General features: G+C 45.4%; 2 protein-coding genes across 55 annotated transcripts in view; both read left to right on the forward strand.

Annotated features, from left to right (window-relative positions):
- Positions 1–16,082, forward strand: part of CALR3 (calreticulin 3) — a 32,155-nt gene extending 16,073 nt beyond the window's left edge. For 2 of the 5 annotated variants that reach the window (XM_085012493.1, XM_003123473.5), the window contains exons 4-9: positions 2,110–2,204; positions 4,637–4,822; positions 7,633–7,740; positions 7,823–7,954; positions 9,213–9,305; positions 12,557–12,828. In XM_085012493.1, the coding sequence (XP_084868619.1) occupies positions 2,110–2,204; positions 4,637–4,822; positions 7,633–7,740; positions 7,823–7,954; positions 9,213–9,305; positions 12,557–12,700 (758 nt within the window). In that variant the 3' untranslated portion in view covers positions 12,701–12,828. Of the gene's footprint in view, positions 1–2,109; positions 2,205–4,636; positions 4,823–7,632; positions 7,741–7,822; positions 7,955–9,212; positions 9,306–12,556; positions 12,829–14,599 lie in introns of those variants that run through there. The other 3 variants (XM_021083585.2, XM_085012491.1, XM_085012492.1) reach the window with 3 other exon arrangements.
- A 1,555-nt stretch (positions 16,083–17,637) lies between these two features.
- The window catches only part of EPS15L1 (epidermal growth factor receptor pathway substrate 15 like 1), a 104,068-nt gene continuing 100,823 nt past the window's right edge, over positions 17,638–20,882 (forward strand). For 37 of the 50 annotated variants that reach the window (XR_014837459.1, XR_002341604.2, XR_014837460.1 and 34 more), the window contains exon 1: positions 17,638–17,731. Coding sequence is in view for 34 of the 50 variants with exons in the window: in XM_085012494.1 (XP_084868620.1) it covers positions 17,645–17,731 (87 nt within the window). In the remaining 16 variants the exon portion in view is untranslated. The remainder of the gene's footprint in view (positions 17,732–20,882) is intronic. The other 13 variants (XR_014837461.1, XM_085012501.1, XM_021083593.2 and 10 more) reach the window with 1 other exon arrangement.

Raw genomic sequence — 20,882 nt, forward strand, 5'->3', positions numbered from 1 at the left:
ATTTTCTCTCACGTGAGACCTGCGACATTTTTCTTTCTCTCTCTCACTCTCCCTTCCTTCCTTTCTTTCTTTTCTTGTCTTTTTGGGGCTGTACCTGCAGCATAAGGAGTTTCCCAGGCTAGGGGTCTAATCGGAGCTGTTGCCGCTGCCCTACGCCATAGCCACAGCAACACCAGATCCAAGCCACATCTGTGACCTACAGCACAACTCACAGCAATGCTGGATCCTTAACCCACTGAGCAAGGCCAGGGATCGAACCTGCATCCTCATGGGTACTAGTTAAGTTCGTAAACCTCTGAGCCACAACGGGAACTTCTGGAGTTTGTATATTTTTTTGTATTATTTTGCTTTTAACTCAAAATCAGTTACATTTTACTTAAACCCACTGTGTTAGAACATTTCCTGTGATATCTCAGCTCTAGGCTTTAGTATGAGAGGAAGAGAGAAATATATCTTACTGGACCCTTGCCAGTAGACTTACACATGCAGTCTTAGATTATATATAAAATCCTAGGAGATGGGTAACAACCCCCATTTTGCAAATAAGGAAACTAAGGCTCAGAAAGATTAAAATACTTGTCCAAAGTCACGTCAGCCCAACTTCAGAGCTCATCTGCCTACCTCAATCTTCGCAAAAATCCATTACCACATAACTATTTTATGATTGCTGTTAAGGGAAAATGTCCAGATTTTTCTGATTAAGTCTGGACACATTCCGAAGCTTAATTTAATGTTAAAAATGTGTAGTTGCTTAGAAAGAGAAAAATTCTAACCAACTTTGAAGGAAAAATAAATTTCATAGATCAATCCTGTGTTAATAGACTTTGCATAGCTTTTGTTTTAAAAAAATTGAAGTGGAATGTTTTCCAGCAATAACAAAAAAAGGGAAATTACATAAACATGCATCCTCCTGGATCTCATCTGGAACATCTCATGTGGTGTTCTTTGTCGGTCCCTCAAGATGCTGTTTCCAAGTTCAGTGTCACATCTATACTGGCAGATTGATAATATTCTTTACTAATTACATGCAGCTCAGATCTCTCTTATTGAATCTGGAGGCTCACCACTGCAAATTCTAGAAGAAATCACAGTCATCTGCCTGTGTTTATGCAGGGTTTGCTCACAGAATCCCCAGGGGTGGGTGCAGGCTCGGGTCAGTGGATGTGGTGGAATTCAGTCTGAGACAGAAAGACACGCGGACGCTTTAGTACATTCCTATGGCTTAAGGTCAGTGAAGCCACAACAGGGTAATTCCAAACATCCTCCGAAGGTCTGACAGATTTCCCAGATCCCTCCTGGAACCTTGCTGAGAATATTCAGAATTTATTAGCCTCTGAGCAGAGAATACTACAGCGTTCTATTTTCTTAATGACTGAAACTTAACTTCATGCCAATTTAAAAATTATTAACTTGATACTTGTCAGGTCCTTTATAGATCTGAATAGAACTTTATAGATTTCACAGTTCATCAGAACGTATGTACCAATTGTAACCTCTCTTTTGCTTACGTTTTGACGGTATCGTTAAGAATACACGTATGTATACCTGTGTGTGTTGTCTTGGAGCATAACAATAATAAAAACAAATATTGAGCATTACCCTACCAAAATCTTTATATACATTAGCCTATTGGATTGGCAAAATAGCTTTGTGAAGTCAAGATTAACACCCCCATTATTATAGACCAGGACACTGAGGCATGGGGAAGTGAGTATATTACCTGCAAATATGTCTCAAACATGGAGATCTGGGATTGGAGCCAGTCAGCTAGCTCTGAACCCTCCTATGGGTGCAGAACCCCTGGTCAGAGCTTCAGAGTGAACACCTGACGCTCAGGCAGCATATCAGGGGCTGCTTCCTAGACTGTTAGACCTTCCTTTTCTTACTCACGTGCTGGTTTACACTTGAGTCGAAAGTGGCTGTGGTGACCATGAGCTGAACTGAGAAGGGCATCGATGACCATTTAAATATCTCCACATGAACATCTGATGCCCCCAGATATGTAAGCTTCCTGTACCTCCTATCTTGTTCAGGGGAATGGTCAGGGATATTCTGTGGTGATGCATTACAGAAGGAAATTGACAGCAGTTAATATATTTTTTTTTGTAGGACCCGATATTTGTGGATTTGATATCAAGAAAGTTCATGTTATTTTATATTTCAAGAATCAGTATCACTCAAACAAAAAATCAATCAGGTGTAAGGTAAATGCTTTCATATTCAAATTAGTGATTGTGGGAACTTGCCGGATGATAATGTAAGTTTATAGAAAATAGTTTTGATCTTAAAATATTTAAATGAACCACGGATGGACTTTGTCTGTCCTTTTCCTGCTTTCCAGTCTAGCAGGTCCATTAGAGACGCATGGCTATCACTTTGATTGGTTTGGTTTCTGAAGTTTTTACCCACCAGGAGGGCACACTTACTTCTCAATGTGATCTATGACATCGATTTATCACGTGCCCCGTAAAGATTACAATAGGATGGTTGCGTTTCAACTCTACCCATCATCATTAAGGAATGAAAATATTGGGAGTTCCCATTATGGCTCAGTAGGTTAAGACTCTGACACAGTGTCCATGAGGAGGCAGGTTCAATCCCTGGCCTCACTCAGTGGGTTAAGGATCAAGCATTGCCGCCAGCTGCAGCATAGGTCGGTTGAAGATTTGGCTTGGACCCCGAGTTTCTGTGGCTGTGGCATAGGCTGGCAGCTGCACCTCCAATTCGACTCCAGCCCAGGAACTTCCATATGCTGCAGGTACGGCTGTAGAAAGAAAAAACAAAAACAAAAACAAAAGGAATGGAATATTCAGGATTAAAAAACATTCTGGAGAAATATTTTTAAAAAAATCTTCAAAATACCAACACATTTAAAAATGGGAATATTTCTTTTATTATTTGTGTCTTTTTAGGGGTACACCTGTGTTATATGGAAGTTCCCAGGCTAGGGGTCTAACTGGGACTGCACCTGTCGGCCTATGACACAGCTTCAGCGACACCAGATCCGAGCCATGTCTGTGACCTACAGACGCAGCTCACGGCAACACCGGATCCTTAACTCACTGAGGGAGGCCAGGGATCCAACCTGAGTCCTCATGAATACTAGTTGGGTTTGTTTCCACTGAGCCACAGTGGGATCTACCTTCCCCCCAAAAAAATGGGAATATTTCTTAAATGAAAGCATAATATACCCTTTACCTTTTCATCCAGGGGATCCTGTGAAAATTATACTTTAGATCTTAAGGCCAGTTTATTTATTGTTTATTTTTCTTAGGGCTGCACTCACGGTATATGGAAGTTCCCGGGCTAGGGGTCCAATCAGAGCTACAGCTGCTGTCCTACAACACAGCCATAGCAATGCCAGATCTGAGCCTTGTCTGCGACCTGCACCACAGCTCACAGCAATGCCAGATCCTTAACTCACTGAGCGAGGCCAGGGATCTAACCTGCATCCTCATGGATCCTAGCTGGGTTTGTTAACCGCTGAGCCACAATAGGAACTCCTTAAGGCCAGTTTATAACTCAAGGGCCCTGCCATGGAGTCTCCAGAGAGGCACCTGGCGTTGAGTCCCTGGTATGTGGGCCTGAGAAGGGTAAGTGCACTCCCCAGAATGGCCCTCCCTCCACCCCACTTTGAATGTAAGCATCAGGGAGCAGGGAACTGTCCCCTTAGGCATCTTCAGCATCCAGAGCCTCTGTGAGTCTGGGTGGGAGGCCCAAGTGTATGTCAAGATCATTGACATCATGGAGGGAAAGTGTGATGTTGAGCCCTCAAGAGCTTCCAAGGAGGAGGTCTGGTCTGCATGCTAGAAAAATACCTTGGGAGTTCCCATTGTGGCTCAGTGGGTTAAGAACCCAACTAGTATCTATGAGAACGCAGGTTCGATCCCTGGCCTCGCTTGGTGGGTTAAGCATCTGGCATTGCTGTGAGCTGTAGCGTAGGTTGCAGATGCAGCTGGGATCCGATGTTGCTGTGATTGTGGCTGTGGTGTAGGCCAGCAGCTGTAGCTCCGATTTGACCCTTAGTCTGGGAGCTTCCATATGCTGCAAGCACAGCCCTAAATACCTCACATGTTCTGGGGAGGCCAGGGGAGGGACGGGGTGATCCTCAAACAGGGAGATGGTGTTGCTGTGGCTATGGGGTAGGATGGCAGCTGCAGCTCAGATTTAACCTCTGGCCCGGGAACTTCCATACATCACAGGTGCAGCCATAAAAAGAAAAGAAAAAGAAAAAGAAAGTTCCTCCCTGTGTTGAGAAATAGAGTGGGCTTCAACGGATATCTTTCAGAATACAGAACAGGAAGTTGTTTTCTATGTAACTTTTCATAAATCACACAGCACAGTGGTCCCTTGGTCTACACTGACCATCCCATCATAGGTACCTGTGGGATTTTGTGTTTGTACAAAAGGGAATAGGCCATTCAAGAGAAGGCTGCCTGTAGGGAGGAAGTCTTCCACCAAGGGGTTGTGTAGTTCTTCCATAAGACCTCCTTTCATAGTCAAGTCCACCCCTATTTCTAGAACGTCTCTGCTTGTTGTTCACCACAAGGTTTTCACCCATGACAACTGACAATGCATACATAGACCTTCCATCAAGGGTCTAATTCTTTTCCTTTTCTCCTCCGGAAACATGCAGGTTGATGGTTTTACCCACCTCTACACTCTGATTCTAAGACCAGACCTCACTTACGAAGTGAAAATTGATGGTCAGTCAATTGAATCCGGCAGCATAGAGTATGACTGGCAATTAACATCACTGAAAAAGATGGAGATGGCTTCGGCAGAGTCTAAGGACTGGGACCAGGCTACAGAGAAACCCCAGGTGTGGATTTCCACCTGCACAGTTGCTAGAAAGTATACAAAGTGTAGTTTGTAAGTACCCAGGTACTGTACAGTTGCTGCCTGGCTAGAAACCATGATGACAGCCATATAACAAAGTGCCCTCCTCAGAGTGCATGTGCTGAAACCAGCCACACAGCCACACAGCCACACACTTCAAGGTATTGTGAAAGAGTTAAACTATTTGAGATGAAAGCAAGGAGAGTTTTTTTTTTTTTTTTCCAACCAATATATATATATATATATTTTTTTTTTTAAAAAAAAAAGGAAAATGTGGAGTTCCCGTAGTGGCTTAGCGGTTAACAAATTTGACTAGCATCCATGAGGACGTAGGTTCGGTCCCTGGCCTCGATCAGTGGGTTAAGGATCTGGCGTTGCCATGAGCTGTGGTGTAGGTCACAGACTCAGCTCGGATCCTGCATTGCTGTACTGTGGTGTAGGCCGGCGGCTGCAGCTCTGATTCAACCCCTGGCCTGGGAACTTCCATATGCCGAAGGTGCGGCCCTAAAAAGAAAAAAAACAAGGTAGTTTTCACCTGGAAAGAGCATTTACTTTATAAGATGCAGAAAATAAATTGGCAAAGAAATTGACCCTGTAGCTCCCTGGCTCTTTAGTAGAAGATACCTGTCTTGGACTGAAATCCTGGCTGCCTCTGGGCTACAAGGATGCTGTCCCAGCTGTGCAAGTGTGCCTTAGTGCCAGATGTACATAAGGCAGGTCCCAGAGCAGCCAAATCCTCCTTTCAGAAAGCTTGTTTCCAGGGAGTTCCATTGTGACTCAGCAGGTTAAGAACCCGACTAGTATCCATGATCCCTGGCCTTGCTCAGTGGGTTAAGGATCCAGTGTTGCCATGAGCTGTGTGTGGTGTAGGTCACAGATGCGGCTTGGATCTGGTGTTGCCATGGCTGTGGCGTAGCTGCAGCTCTGATTTAACCCCTAGCCTGGGCACTTCCATATGCCACAGTGTGGACAGAGAAAGAAAGGAAGGAAGGCAGGAAGGAAGGAAGGAAGAGAGAGAGAGAGAAAGAAGGGAGGGAGAAAGGAAGAGAGAAAGAGAAGGAAAGCTTGTTTCCATATGCCACAGTGTGGACAAGAAAGAAAAGAAGGAAGGAAGGGAGAAAGAGAGAAAGAAAGCTTGTTTCCAAACTGTCAATATGTTCAATGCTGTGTGATCTCTTTTTTTTTTTTTTTGTCTTTTTGCTATTTCTTTGGGCCGCTCCTGCGGCATATGGATGTTCCCAGGCTAGGGGTCTAATCGGAGGTGTAGCCCCCAGCCTAAGCCAGAGCCACAGCCACGCAGGATCCGAGCCGCGTCTGCGACCTACACCACAGCTCACGGCGATGCCGGATCCTTAACCCACTGAGCAAGGGCAGGGATCGAACCTGCAGCCTCATGGTTCCTAGTCGGATTCGTTAACCACTGCAGCACGACGGGAACTCCGAATGCTGTGTGATCTCTTAAACAGTGTAGTTCCTTATGGCTTTATGATTTATGCCCCCCTCCCCCATTATAAGGAGCCAGCTACTCAGATTGAAAGGTAATTGTTTCCTGGATCCCAACATAAGAGTGCTTTATCGGTTGCCAGTTGGGGTCAGGGTGAAAAGCAATAGGAGAGGTGATTGACTCCCAGGAGCCATTGTGGAGAAGTTCTAGAGTATCTTGGGGAAGTCACAGTCTGAGTGCGCCACTTTTACTATTTCTCGGTTATTCTAAAAGAAAAATCACCCTTGGATACTACTATTATGCTTTGATGTCTTCATCTGTGTTATAAATCCAGAGCAACTTTTTCCTTATCCATTCATTTATTCCACAAATATTTATTCAACACATACTAAGTCATATACATATATATGTGTGTGTGTATATATGCATGTATGTATGCATGTGTATAAATGTGTGTATAAGTGAGTGTATATGTATGTGTATATATACATGTGTATGGTGTGTATATACACATATATATACACTATACAGTGTATATATGTAGACATGTACACATGTGTATACATGTATACATATACATATATGTGTATATGTGTACATACATATACACATTGTATATATATATACAATATACACACGTATATATGTATATGTGTGTACATATATACACACATATACACATATATGTATACGTATATACACACATATTTACACTATACACTTGTATATATGCATAGTGTACATATATATGTACACATGTGTATAGTGTATATATGTATACATACATAGGTGTATAGTGTATATATGTGTGTGTATATGCACTATACACACATGTATATACACTGTACACGTGTATAGTGTGTATAGTGTGAGTGTGTGTGTATATATATATATGGACTCAATAACATAACCGCTTTTCTCCTGCTAGTCAGCAGTCCTCAGGTAAATCTTGAAACATTCCTTAGTTATCCAGCCTCTCTCTGGAACAGTCCATATATGACCATAATGTAGAAGGACAGACTTAACCTAACCAATAGTAAATATGACACCTCCTCCCATCATCACTTTAACTTTGACCACTATTGCAACAGTGCTGTTCTTCTCAACAGCACGGGAAGAGTGCTGTCATCACATGGAGAGTTAGGGAGAAAAACCTGGCAGTGTGTGGTCCTGAAGCCCCCAGTGAGACTGGACACCCCAGCACTCCGGCCTTCAACCACCAAGCTGAGGAGAGGGGAAAAGTGCCACCCAGGTCACAGGCCTGCCCCTGCGTCTTGGTAGTAGGAGTTTGCTTTCCCAAATCTGAGAATCTATTTCCCCCCCGCCCCGCAACCCACACATATTTCAAGGACTGGGAGAAGCATTTTCTGGATGCTGGTGCCAGCAAGCCGAGCGACTGGAACAGCGAACTGGATGGGGACTGGCAGGCGCCTATGCTGCAGAAACCTCCATACCAGGTACATGGGGTCCTCTTCCTGCCACCCCCCTCTCCCCGCCGCAGAGTCCCCGGGGACCTCCACATATGGTTTGTTGTTGCAGGATGGCCTGAAACCAGAAGGTATAGACAAAGATATTTGGCTCCATCAGAAGATGAAACACACCAACTATTTGACGGAATATGATCTCTCAGAATTTGAGAATATTGGTGCCATCGGACTGGAGCTTTGGCAGGTCACTTGGTTTTAAATGTGCTTTAGTTTAACAACTCTGAACTTTGGCCCAAAGTCCTTAATTCACAAAGCACCTGGCACCCCTACCTGGACCCAAGGCATTTAGCTGTGGACAAAATGGACATCCTTCCTGCCCTTGGGCATGTCTTGTCTGCCTCCCTGCCCCCTGGGAATTTGCTTGAAGCTGACCTGTAGTGCCCATCAGCCTTTTTTTGCCATGCTCATGGCATGAGGGATTGAACTCATGCCATAGCAGCAAGCAGAGCCAAAACACGTGACAACACTAGATCCTTAACCCACTGAACCACCAGGGAACTCTCCCATCAGCTTTAGGATAAGATTGCAGATTCTGTCATAGTGGGTCCAGGGTGGAGCCTGAGGTTCTACATCCCCAGCAAGCTCCCGGGTGGTGTCAGTGCTGCCCATCGATGGCTCACACCTTGCACAGGAAGGTCCTTGATCAGTGGTTCTCAAACATCTCCAAGTGCTTGAATCACTGGGGAGCTCTTCAAAGTCTTGATGCCGTGATTGGACCTCTGACCAGCTAAATTAGCAGCTCCGGTGGGTGAGACCAGGCATCGGGAGTTTTTTGTTTTGTTTTTAAGTTTGATTAAAGTTGATTTACAAGGTTGTGATAATTTTTGCTGTACAACAAAGTGATTCTGTCATACATATACATTCTCTTACAGGTTCTTTTCCCACCTATATTATCAGAGAATTTTGAGTAGCGTTCCCCATGCTATATAGCAGGTCCCCGTTGGCCAATCATTCCATATACCTCAGCATACATATGCCGGTCCTAAACCCCCAGTCCATTTCTCACCTGTCTCCTTTGTTAACCTTAAGTTTTTCAGAATCCATCAGAGTTTTTTGTTTTGTTTTGTTTTGTTGCTTTTTAGGGCTGCATGTGTGGCATATGGAAGTTCCTAGGCTAGGGGTCGAATTGGAGCTGCAGCTGCCAGCCTATACCACAGCCACTGAAACATGGGATCCAAGCCGAATCTGTGACCTACACCACAGGTTCCCCTGTATCCATGAAGACACAGAACTCCTGAGTTCCATCAGGAGTTTTTAAAACAGTATGTAGCCAAGTTTGAGCACCAGTGCCCTGGAAGGAATGGATGTTGTAGAAAAGGGTTTCAGCCTGTTCTACTCTTGACAGCTAATCACTGTGATCATACTGAGTAAATTACAACCGTTCATTTTGTAGAAAGTTTCCTTTTTTGCATCAGTAATGAAGAACTCATTTTCATCCACAGGTGAGATCCGGAACCATTTTCGATAACTTCCTGATCACAGATGATGAAGAGTATGCCGAGAACTTCGGCAAGGCCACCTGGGGTGAAACCAAGGTACGATGAACACAATGAAGCTTTCTTTCATTACTCACTTATTTCTGTACTTGAGACTCACATATAGGGAGAGACTGGATGAATTTTTACTAACAAGCACCCGACCCAGATCAAGATCAAGAATGTCACCAGAGGGAGTTCCCTGGTAGTTAGTGGTTAGGTTAAGGTGCTTCCACTGCTGCAGCCTTGGTCCAATCCCTGGTCTGGGAACTGAGATCCCACTTCAAGCCACTGCGAGCCTCAGCCAAAAAACTAAAAATAAAAAAAGAATGTCACCGGAGCTCCAGAAACCTCTTCATGCTTCCTCCCAGCCAGCACCCGCCCCCAAAGGAATGCTGGTTCCACTCTTCCTTCTGTGCAGATGGATCTGACCTCCTTTTGAAATTCATATAAATAGAACCACTCATTATTTATTCATTCAGGCAGTGTTGTGAAGGCTACTTGTATTTTTGCATACAGCGGTAGCTTGTTCTTACTTTGTGAATATTCCAGAAGGTATGCATCCATCTTCTGTGGATGCAGCTTTGGGATGCTTCCAGCCTGTGGTCCCATGGATAAAGCTGTTCCCATCATTCTCGTACGTGTCTTTCAGTGGATACATGCCCAGGAGTGGACAGGCTGGGTCACAAGTTCTTTCACCAACAGTTTTCAATGTGTCCTCCTATTTACATTTCCTTGTGCAGTGGATGAAAATTTCACTTGTGCCACATCTTTGGCTATGCTTGGTATTACTGTCAGTTGTTGATGAGTCAGATTTACTGAAGTATAATTTACATACTGTAAAAGTACAGTTCTATGAATTCTGACAAATCCATTTAGTTGTGAAATCACCACTAAAAATAAAGATATGGAGCAGTTTCATCACCCCAGAAAAGTTTCTTTGTAGCCTAGCCCTCCCCTACGCCATCAACCACTGACCTGATATCTGTCTCTATAGTTTCTTTAGAATTGAAGTATAGTTTTTTTTTTTTTTGTCTTTTAGGGTCCCACTCGTGGCATATGGAGGTTCCCAGGCCAGGGGTCCAATCGTAATTGAAGTATAGTTGATTTACAATGTTGTATTAGTTTCAGGTACATAAAAAAAGACTCAGTTTATGTGCATATATATTTATATATATTAGTATCTTTATAGTACATATATATACTATATGTAGTATTATGCCATAGAAATATACTAAATATATATGCTATATATAAAAATATTTTATTTTTCAGATTCTTTTCCACTGTAATTATTATGAGATATTGAATAGAGTTCTCTGTGCTATACAGTAGGTCCTCATATGTTCCTATAGTTTTGCCTTTTCAGAATGTCTTATAAATGGAATCATATAGTATGGGATCTTTTTTTAAATTTATTTTTTAACTGAAGTATAGTTGGTTTACAATGTTGTGTTAATTTCTGCCATACAGTAAAGTGCTTCAGTTATACATATATATATACATATATATGTATATATTCACATTCCTTTTTACTTTTTATTTAAAAATTATTTATTTTTATATTCTTTTCCATTATGGTTTATCACAGGATATTGAATATATTTCCCTGTGCTATACAGTAGGGACCTTCTTTTATCCATTCTATGTAGAATAGTTTGCATCTACTAACTCCAATTCCCAGTCCATCCCTCTCCCCCACCCCTTCTCACCCTTGGCAACCACAAGTCTATTCTCTATGTGTGTTCATCTGTTTCTATTTTGTAGATAAGTTCATTTGTGTTATATTTTAGAATTCACACAAAAGTGATATCATATGGTATTTGTCTTTCTCTTTCTGAATTACTTCACTTAATATGAGAATCTCTAGGTCCATCCCTGTTGCTACAAGTGGCAATATTTCATTCTTTTTGGCTGAGTAGTATTCCATTGTGCACATGTACCACATCTTCTTAATCCATTTATCTGTCAGTGGACATTTAGGTTGTTCCCATGTCTCAGTTATTGTTAATAGTGCTGCTATGAACATAGGAGTGCATCTTTTTGAATTATAGTTTTGTTTGGATATATGCCCAGGAATGGGATTGTTGGATTGTATGGCAGCTCTATTTTTAGCTTTTTAAGGAAACTCCATACTGTTTTCCACAGTGGCTGTACCAACTTATACTCCCACCAACAATGTAGAGTTTTCCTTTTCTCCACACCCTCTCCAGCATTTATTATAGTACTGGGTCTTTTTAAGTCTGTTTCTCTCACCAAGCATAGTGTCTCCGAGATTCATCCATGCTACTGGGATTCAGTCAGCAGTTTGATTCTTTTTATTACTGAGTAGTTTATCTGTTCACCAGCTGATGGACATTTGGATTGTTTCCAATTTTTAACAGTATGACCAAAGCTGCTATCAATATTTGCACATGGTGGGAGTTCCTGTCGTGGTGCAGCGGGAATTAATCCAACTAGCAACCATGAGGTTGTGGGTTTGATCCCTGGTCTTGCTCAGTGAGTTAAGGATCCGGCGTTGCCGTGAGCTGTGGTATAGGTTGCAGACCCGGCTTGGATCTGGTGTTGCTGTGGCTGTGGCACAGGCCAGCAGCCGTAGCTCTGATTCAACCCCTAGTGTGGGAACCTCCATATGCCACAGGTGTGGTCCTACAAAACAAAATTTGCACATTGTTTTTTGTGTGGACATGTGCTTTTATTTTTCTTGGGCATAGTGTACGTTTAACTCTCTCTCTTTTTTCCTTTTTAGGGCTGCACCTGCAGCATATGGAGATGCCCAGGTGAAGAGTCAGATCAGAGCTACAGCTACTGGCCTACATTACAGCCACTGCAATGCTGGATTCAAGCCACATCTGTGACCTACACTGCAGCTTATGGCAACGCTGGATCCTTAACCCACTGACTGAGGCCAGGAATCGAATCTGCCTTCTCATGGACACTGTGTTGGGTTCTTAACCTGCTGAGCCACAATGGGAACTAACCTCCCTCTCCTTGTTCCTTATGAGAACCTCATGGTGGAATTTAGGGCCCACTTAAATCCAATATAATTCTCTTGTCTCAACATGCTTCATTTAATCATATCTGCGAAGACCCTTTCCCCATACATGTCTAAGTTTACATACATAGGTTCCAGGAATTGGGACCTTATTTTATAAATAAAAGGTGGTAAGAAAGGACTTGGGGGCTCTTTTTGAGCCAACCCCAGCTGGTGTGGAGGCTTCTAGGAGGCAGGGGCAGGTTGCAGGCTGACAACCAATCAGCCCCCAGGAAGCATAATCCCCAGCTGCCAGGGTCTTTGTTTCTTTCTCCAGGACCCAGAAAGGGAGATGGATGCCATACAGGCCAAGGAAGAAGTGAAGAAGGCCCGAGAGGAAGATGAGGAGGATTTTCAGATGGGCAGGTTTAATGGGCAAGAAAATAACTTCAGAAGATTCTACAGGAGGAATGAACTTTAGTCATCCCCACCCCAGATAAAGATGACTGGTAAAACCTGATTTCTACTTTAATCTACACTTAAAAGCTCAAATGTCTACATCCATGGTCATATGTCCAATTTTCTTTGAAAAATATTCCTGTGCTTCTCGGTGGTGTCAGTCTTATTTTTTTTTTTTTTTTGGTCTTTTTGATATTTCTTGGTCTTGGGCTGCTCCCGCGGCACATGGAGATTCCCAGGCTAGGGGTCCAATCGGAGCTGTAGCCACTGGCCTACACCAGAGCCACAGCAACACGGGATCCGAGCCGCGTCTGCAACCTACACCACAGCTCACGGCAACGCCGGATCGTTAACCCACTGAGCAAGGGCAGGGATCGAACCCTCAACCTCATGGTTCCTAGTCGGATTCGTTAACCACTGCGCCACGATGGAAACTCCTCAGTCTTATTTTTCCTGAGCCCCTCTGTACCCTGAGATGTTTCCTCTGGACAAAGTTGAGGGCTGGAAGAAGCCATAGGCTGGTGAGTGTCTAACTAAAAATAAGATGCTCTTTTCTTTTGTCTTTTGTCTATTTAGGCCATACCTGAAGCATATGAAGGTTCCCAGGCTAGGGGCTGAACTGGAGCTGCAGCTGCCGGCCTACGCCACAGCCATAGCAACTCAGAATCCAAGCCAAATCTGTGACCTACACCACAGCTCACTGCAATGCTGGATCCTTAACCCACTGAGCAAGGCCAGGGATTGAACCCTCGTCCTTATGGATACTAGTCAGGTTCGTTAACCACTGAGCCATGACAGGAACTCCAAGATGCTCTTTTCTTAGCCCCCCCAAATATTTTATAAATAAAAGGTGGTAAAACTTACGTTAAAAAGGAGAAATGATGCTTTATTTTTTCAGGTTGTAAATGACTATAATAACACATCTGAAACTTTTCCAATATGGAATCTTTATGCAGCATCCTTGGCCTGGAAAGGTTTTGCATGCTTCACTTGTGCTCTGGTTATTCTGGAAAACCTGGGCCTTGTGCACAGACGTTTAACATTCTACAAAGAAGCTGATTTTTTTTCCGCACTCTGTGACCCACTTCCATGGCCATTAGTTTTTTGTAAGACAGAGGAACGAAATCCATTCTCTCAAGCGAAAATAGTGATTACTTCTCAGTTTAATTTTTCCCCTTAAATCAAATGACGTGCTTTGCAAAAAAAAAAAAAAAGCTTCTGTTTGGAAGAGATCTGTTTCCACACAGAAATTTGTATTGGAAATAATCACATTTAGGACACCAGGAATGTGCAATTTAGTGATATTATAAATAAGCCAAATAAAATTGGAAATTACATATATATTGATAGATGATCAGGGTGAAAAGTCTGGCCAGGAAGTGAAGGTCTGGCAAGCTTTGTCCTGGCTTTGGTCAAAGTTGGCAGACCTCAGCCTTGAACTTTTTTGGCTGATGGTCACATGGGTCTTCCCAGTTTGTTAGGGGTTATGAATCTCAGAAACTATAAAGACTCAGTCCCTGGAAGTGCAGGGGTGGGATTCAAACACCCCGCATCTCTTTAATCTCTGAATAAGGTGAGAAATTGATGAGGGAAGAAGCAATGCTAGACCTCAAGAGAAAATGCCAGAAACAATTGTCCAAAGATGGGTCAGGCTACTCACAGACATGGAAAACAAACTTATGGTTACTAAAGGAGAAAGAGGGGGTGGGGAAGGGAAAAATTAGGAGTTTGGGATTAACACACTACTATATATAAAATAGATAAGTAACAAGGTACCACTGTATATCGCAGGGAACTATATTCAATATCTTGTAATTGTAATTGAAAAAAAATATATAACTGAATTAATGTACTGTACAACAGAAACTACCACAACATTGTAAATCAACTGTATTTTATTTTATTTTTTTTTTAAAAAAAGGAGTTCCTGCTGTGGTGCAGTGGATTAAGGATCTGGCATTGTCTCTGGGGTGATGCTGGTTTGATTCCCAGCTTGGGAACTTCCATATGCTGCGAGTACAGCCAAAAAAGGGAAAGTTAAAAAAAAAAAAAAAGATAGGTCGGACTAGCTCAGACCATGCAGAACTCATCTTCTGGAGCAGCAATGCCCTGGAGAACTTCCTGTGAAGATGGAGATGGTCCTCATCTGTATTGGTCAATACAGTAGCCACCAGCACATGTGAGCCCTTGAAATGTGGCTGGTGGGACTGAGGAATACATTTTTAAAAAAATGAATACACTTCATTGTCTAGAGCAGTTTTAGGTTCATAGCAAAACTAAGCAGAAAGTAGAAAGAGTTCTCCTACACCACCTGTTCCCACACCTGCACAGCCTTCCTTCCCAACGACATCCCATAGGGTGGTGGTACATTTGTCACAATTGGTGCACCTACACGGAATAAATGATTATCACCCAGAGTTCGTACTTTACATTAGGGTTTGCTCTTGGTGTTGTACCTTCTATGGAGGAAAACATTTTAAATTTTATTTAATTAATTTAAATTTTTTAAACTTACATAGCCATATGTGGCAAGTGGCCACTGTGTTGGGCGGTGCAGCTCTAGACTCTGGTGAAAGAGGCCCCAGGATAGTTGATCATTGCCTGTCGGACTTCAAGGTCTCTTCAAGGAGATACAGCGCAAAGCCTCTGGCCAAGACAAGAATTACCAGACCCTATTCATCACCCCACCCTTCTCTTTGTAATGCCCCTTCCCCCACCTTGAACAACCTGGCCTACTCCTTCCTACCCCCTACCATGAAAGGTATGTGGACACTCCTCACCCTGCCCCTCTAGGGGCTTTATGTGCCACTAACCTATCAGCAGGTCAGCAGGTATACTGTAAGACCCCTTCTTTCTCCCTGGGTTATAAAGACAGACCACAACACTGTGTATTTCTGCCAAACACCCAGAATCTTCTGGAGAATCCATAAACAACAGGACTCTCAACTCAGTCTGGGTGATGGTTGTTTCCACTCAGCCTGTGACAGCCTGGAGAAATGGTCCCACCTGGCACCTGTGCTGAGAAAATGGCAGCAGGGATGAGGCCTGGAGGGCAGGGGTGGTTCAGACTCAATCATGACCATTATCAACGTAAACCACCACATAATAAGAACACACAGTGCTACTATGCACCAGGCATTATTTATTCTAGGCACCATCACCCATTTATCTCTGCCTATATCATCAATCTGTGCCCTCATCTCCATTTCAGAAACAGGGATGTAGAGGAAGAGAGGGTAAGGAACTTGGCCAAGGTCAGCTGCCTTTATGTGAACCCACGCTCAAGCTCTGCTCAAGCTCTCAAACTCTTCTTTCTCTTTGGGGTCGGCTCTCCCTGACCATTAGGAAGTTGTCCCGCTGCACTTGCATTGTCTGTTATCTCAATAAAGCCTTCTTTCTCTTCACCTGCCCTGCTGGAAATTCCTTCTCCAACCCACTTGCACAGACCACAACCCTGTCTGGGGGAGAGGTAATCCCAGGCCACTCTGCTGCAGGCCAGGTGGAACTCTCACCACACCTTATCTCTTTCTGCTTGTGATGGTCCTCAGCCCTCTCTGTCACTGCATGCACCCTCAACCTTCAAGTGTCACTCCTTTGGACTACTCTGTAGCACTCATCACTATTTATAGTCATCTGTTTCCTCATGTGATTATTTGATGTCTGTTTCTTTCCTCTAGACCAGTGGTTCTCACAATGTGGGGCTTGGGACCAGCAGCATCTCCTGGGGATTTGTTAGGAATGCAAATATCCTAGGCCCTATCCAGATCTGTAAATCAGAATCGGAAGCCAGTCTGTTTAATGAACCACCTGGGCAGCTCCAGGGTGAGACCAGCTCTGCCTGGCCCAGCAATGGAGCCCCTGTGCTGAGGCCAGAGGTGCTTAGTGAGCATTTGACAGTGAATAGCTGTTGAATGAATTACAAAGCACACTGTGCTCATCTGAAAGGCATGAGGTACACCAAGTTGCTGAAGATACTGGAGCAAGTAGCTTGTGAGACTCCAGAATGGAGGGGAATAAGAAGCTGTGCCCCCACCATCCCAAGATCATACAGCCTTCCAGCTTGCCCACCTGAGAAAAGGTGCCCACCCAGATTTACTGTGCCACCATCACAGGAGAGACCAGGTAAGGGGAAGCTGACTTGTGCTAAAGAAACCTTGTGACACAATGGCTAGCTACCCAGCGGAACATTCTTTCCTCATTCTTTTAGTGGAAACCAGCCACAGATGAGTGGATGTCTGCAGCAAAGAAAGGCTAAACATGTCTAAGCAAATAAATCCTCTCCATTGGTGTTCTCCAGCAAACTCAGGTGCTTGCCCTGTGCAGGGCATAGTGTGAGGCATAGAGGTGCAACAAGAGCCAACATATATTACCATTCTCTCTTTTCAAAAGAGGGGACTGGGGATGCAGGGAGACTACTTAAATGACTTCCAAGGTCACACAACTACGAAGTGGCAGCTGGGAAATAATCCTAGGCGTCCAGGGTGCTGCTGCAGCACAGAGAGGTTAAAATACTGCAATCTAGTTTAGCCGAAGCCCTAAGGGGGCAGACCCATATTGTAACATACGCAGATACCTTCCCCCAGCTATCCTAGGAACGAGGCGCCTCGTTGGACAGTGCGAGGGTCCCGACCCTCTGCCGAATGGGCGACTACCAGGGCTTCGCCAGGCGCATGGCAGTGGGAAATACCTAGAAGAGAGCGCAATCGGCAAAGAACTGGAGAGGGGAGAGACTGTGGCTAACTAGCCAAGAATCCAGGAGAAAGGGGGTGAAGGAGCACAGAGAGTACTCCTCAGGGGTCCCCTGGCCCGCGGGCCTCCCAGGCCCCGCCCCCTCCAGCTGGGGCAAAGCGCGCGGCCCCACCCTCCATCCCCACCCCTTCACTGCTCGACTGAGCGTGCACCGCCCTCCTTTGGCCCCGCCCTCCCCGGCCCGGCTGCGCGCGCACCGCCCCTCGCACCAGAGCGCATGCGCGGCCCCGCCCCGTTTCCCCCGGCGCTCGGAACCCGAGTCCGCGGGAAGATGGCGGCCCCGCTCATCCCTCTCTCCCAGCAGGTACGGACCGGGCGGGCTGGCGGGGGTGAGGCGCGGCTGTGCGGGGCGCGAGGCAGACACCGCGGAGAAGCCGAAGCGCGTAGAGGCCCAGCTGGGCGGCGGCGGCGGCTCGGGCTTTGTAGGGGCCTCGGCAGAGGGCGGGCGAGTGGGCGGGCGGTCCTGAAGGTGACAGGCTGGTCCCGCCTGCGGCCTCTCGCACCCGAGCGACCCTCTACGGGCGGCGACCCGGCTGATGGAGCCGCAGCGCTTGTCTGTTCCGCCTGGGGCCTGGCCTCCTCCGCAGCGTCCAGGCCAGGTGATGCACGGTAGCATTGGGCTGCCTCCCGGGGAGGTGGGCTAGGGGAGCGAACGTTTCTGCGGGTGCGGAGGCCCCGCGGGTCTTTGTCTCCTGCCCGGTCCCAGCGTCCGGGTGGCCAATGTCTTCTCCGCGGTGGAGTTCTGAGCCCCGCCAGAGCCAGGACCCGCTAGCAGTGCGATCCCAGACTCATCTCTTTTTCCCTTTGGGAGCTGCTTCCTCCACCTTTGCGCTGCGAAAGCTGGGAGTGGGGTGGGGTTGGGGGGTCGCAAGTCTCTGGGCATCTTGCAGTGCCCTCAGATCAGCCTCACACTCTTACTAAGGGGCAGTATCAGTGGCGAGACACAGACGTGCAAAAAAAGAGCCATGCGCAGGCAGCCCTGCCTTCTGGGAGGGACGTTCATTCATTTATCCACCCGTCAGATGTGTCTCTGGCCAGGTGCTGGGAGCGCAGCAGTAATCCAGACCAACAAGGTCGCTGCTCTCATGGAGGTGACACTTTCGTGGGAACTGGAGGCTACCTATATCCTGCCTTTATTTGCTGAATATCTTGTGTAGTACCGAACACCGTATTACATGCTCTTTGCTAGAATTATCTAGCACAGCATTTAGATTAAGAATGGGAACACAGGCTCACAATTATCTTGTGTTTAGATCTTGGCTCCAGGGCTTATTCCTCTAAGTGTCCTTGGACAGAGCTCTTAACCGCTCCATGCCTCAGCCACCTCATTTGGAAAATGGGAAAAAAAAAAAAAAAAATATATATATATATATATATATATATATATATATATAAATATATCGGGATCACTTGAAGATTAAGCATGTAAAGTGCTTAGAACAGTGCCTGGCACATCGGAAGCACTCAGTGATCCTCTAATTATAATCATTATTTCATTCCCTGGCAGATTTGGACATTTGGGAATAGAGATTACAGCAGTGAGAATGCCAAATCCCAGGAGAGCCCTTGCAGGTTGATGTGATGCCTCAGCTGATGGGAAGAGACTGACTTGCTTACTTGCTAAATATTGCCAAAACTAGCAAATTTGTAACACTGTTACTAAATTAAAAGCTAAAGACCGATAGTTATTAATTAACAAGTTCTTGTAACATATGAAAGCACTCTCTAAACTGTTCAGTACCCCCCAGAGGTTGGGTATTAACAGCCAATTGGTGCAGTTGGGGGGGGGATGCGAAATTCACTTAGGCTCATTTAATGAGGAAATGCTACTGTTTTTTAAAACTTACCACGTTTTGACTCTTGTTTTAATTTGAAGTTTGATGACAATTGCTAACGTTGAGTGCTTTAGGGTTTATTAAATGAGTTCTAACATGTTCACCCTTATCCACACAGCAAAGAGAGGGGGTTCTTATTTTACTGATGAAGGATTAGCTTTAGAGGAAGGCAGTGATTTGGTACTGTGAGGTAAGGTATGAAAACCTGAATCAGATCATGTGATTGACCGCTTAGAACCTTTTAAAATAAAATCCCAGTCCCTCCCCAGGAATCCCTGCTGGTCAGGCGGCTGCCAGCCTCTCCTGCCTTTTGCCCCCACGCTGTGGCCATAGTTGTGGCTTTTCTAGTCCTTCCGCCCATGGTCTAAGCTCTTTCTGTCCTTGTGATGTCCTGTGGGTCGTGCTTTCTTCCTGAAGCACTCTTCCCTGTTTCTTCCCTTGGTGCTGCCAGTGCCTGGCTCTCTGCAGGAGGCGGAGCAAATGTCACTCTTCCCAGAGACCTTTGCTGGTTACCTGTCAAAAGTAGCCCCTCTCCCCTCAGCAGTATGTCTCCCCCACACCACCATGAGCACCAGTCATGGTCTACAGGTGTCTGTGCCCCTGTTAGACCAGGCACAGGCCTCTTACTCAGCATCCCTGACTCTGTGCTCAGTACCCCGGGGGTGTCAGGTAAACCCATGAAGCAGGGACCAGTGAGTTGCACCACCCAGCACCATGGCAGGTGGCTTTTCTTCTCTACCTGTGGCCTGGGGTCTGGGCCCTGGCAATGGGAGCGAAGTCAAAGGAGGAGTTGTAAGAGTTGGTCTCTGACAAGTTGAAGTCGCTGACTGGTATACTTTTTCCTGTTCCTTTTCCTCTGTGTTTGTTGAATCATAGCCTGGCCAGATTTTCTTCCTTGAGTAGTTATGTCAACATTTACCTGTTAAGAGAAGTGCTCCACCATATGTTCCTGTTCATCCTGGGGTGAGGCAGAGACCCACCAAGCTGAGGGCCTCCCCTGAATTCTCAGATAGTTCCAGGGAGAGCATGACTGTAATTCCGGGACAATTTCTGATTGGGGGCAGTGGGGAGCCCGCTGGAGTAGAATACCGTGATCTGGTTGGATTGAGGTGTAGGGCATACTTGGAACACGGATGGCCAGCTGAAAGTGAGTAAAGCAGGTAGCCAGTAGGTTTGTGGAGGGTGGGCTGTTTTTCCTCAGCCCCCAGAACAGTCAGCATCTTTCATGGTCTGCTTCCTACTCTCTGCCACATATGTGACGTTCTCTCCCTGTATAGTCTCCTCTGGCCCTGAATATAAATCTTTTTGATTTGGGAGTAGCTGGTTCTTCCTTTAGAAGTGGTTTTTCCCCTCCGTCAACATCTCATTGATTTATGTTTCTCTCAGCCCCCCTTCAACCTCTCCTCTTTTTTTTTTTTTTGGGTTGCACCCATGGCATGCAGAAGTTTCTGGGCCAGGGATGGAACCCACACCACAGCAGTGACAAGGCCGGATCCCCTAACCCACTGAGCCACCATGCCTACCTCTCTTTAATTGCAGCCCACCCTGGAAATGCACCTGTATCCCTTACTCCCTTTGTACTGTGTGCTTTTGTAGGTTACTGGCAACCTTGATGTCCTT

The sequence above is a fragment of the Sus scrofa genome, chromosome 2 (genome assembly GCF_054392235.1).
Source record: "Sus scrofa isolate SSC_HxYL_T2T_F1_AM1 chromosome 2, Sscrofa_HxYL_maternal_Yorkshire_Landrace_v2.0, whole genome shotgun sequence".
Classification (NCBI taxonomy): Eukaryota; Metazoa; Chordata; class Mammalia; order Artiodactyla; family Suidae; genus Sus; species Sus scrofa.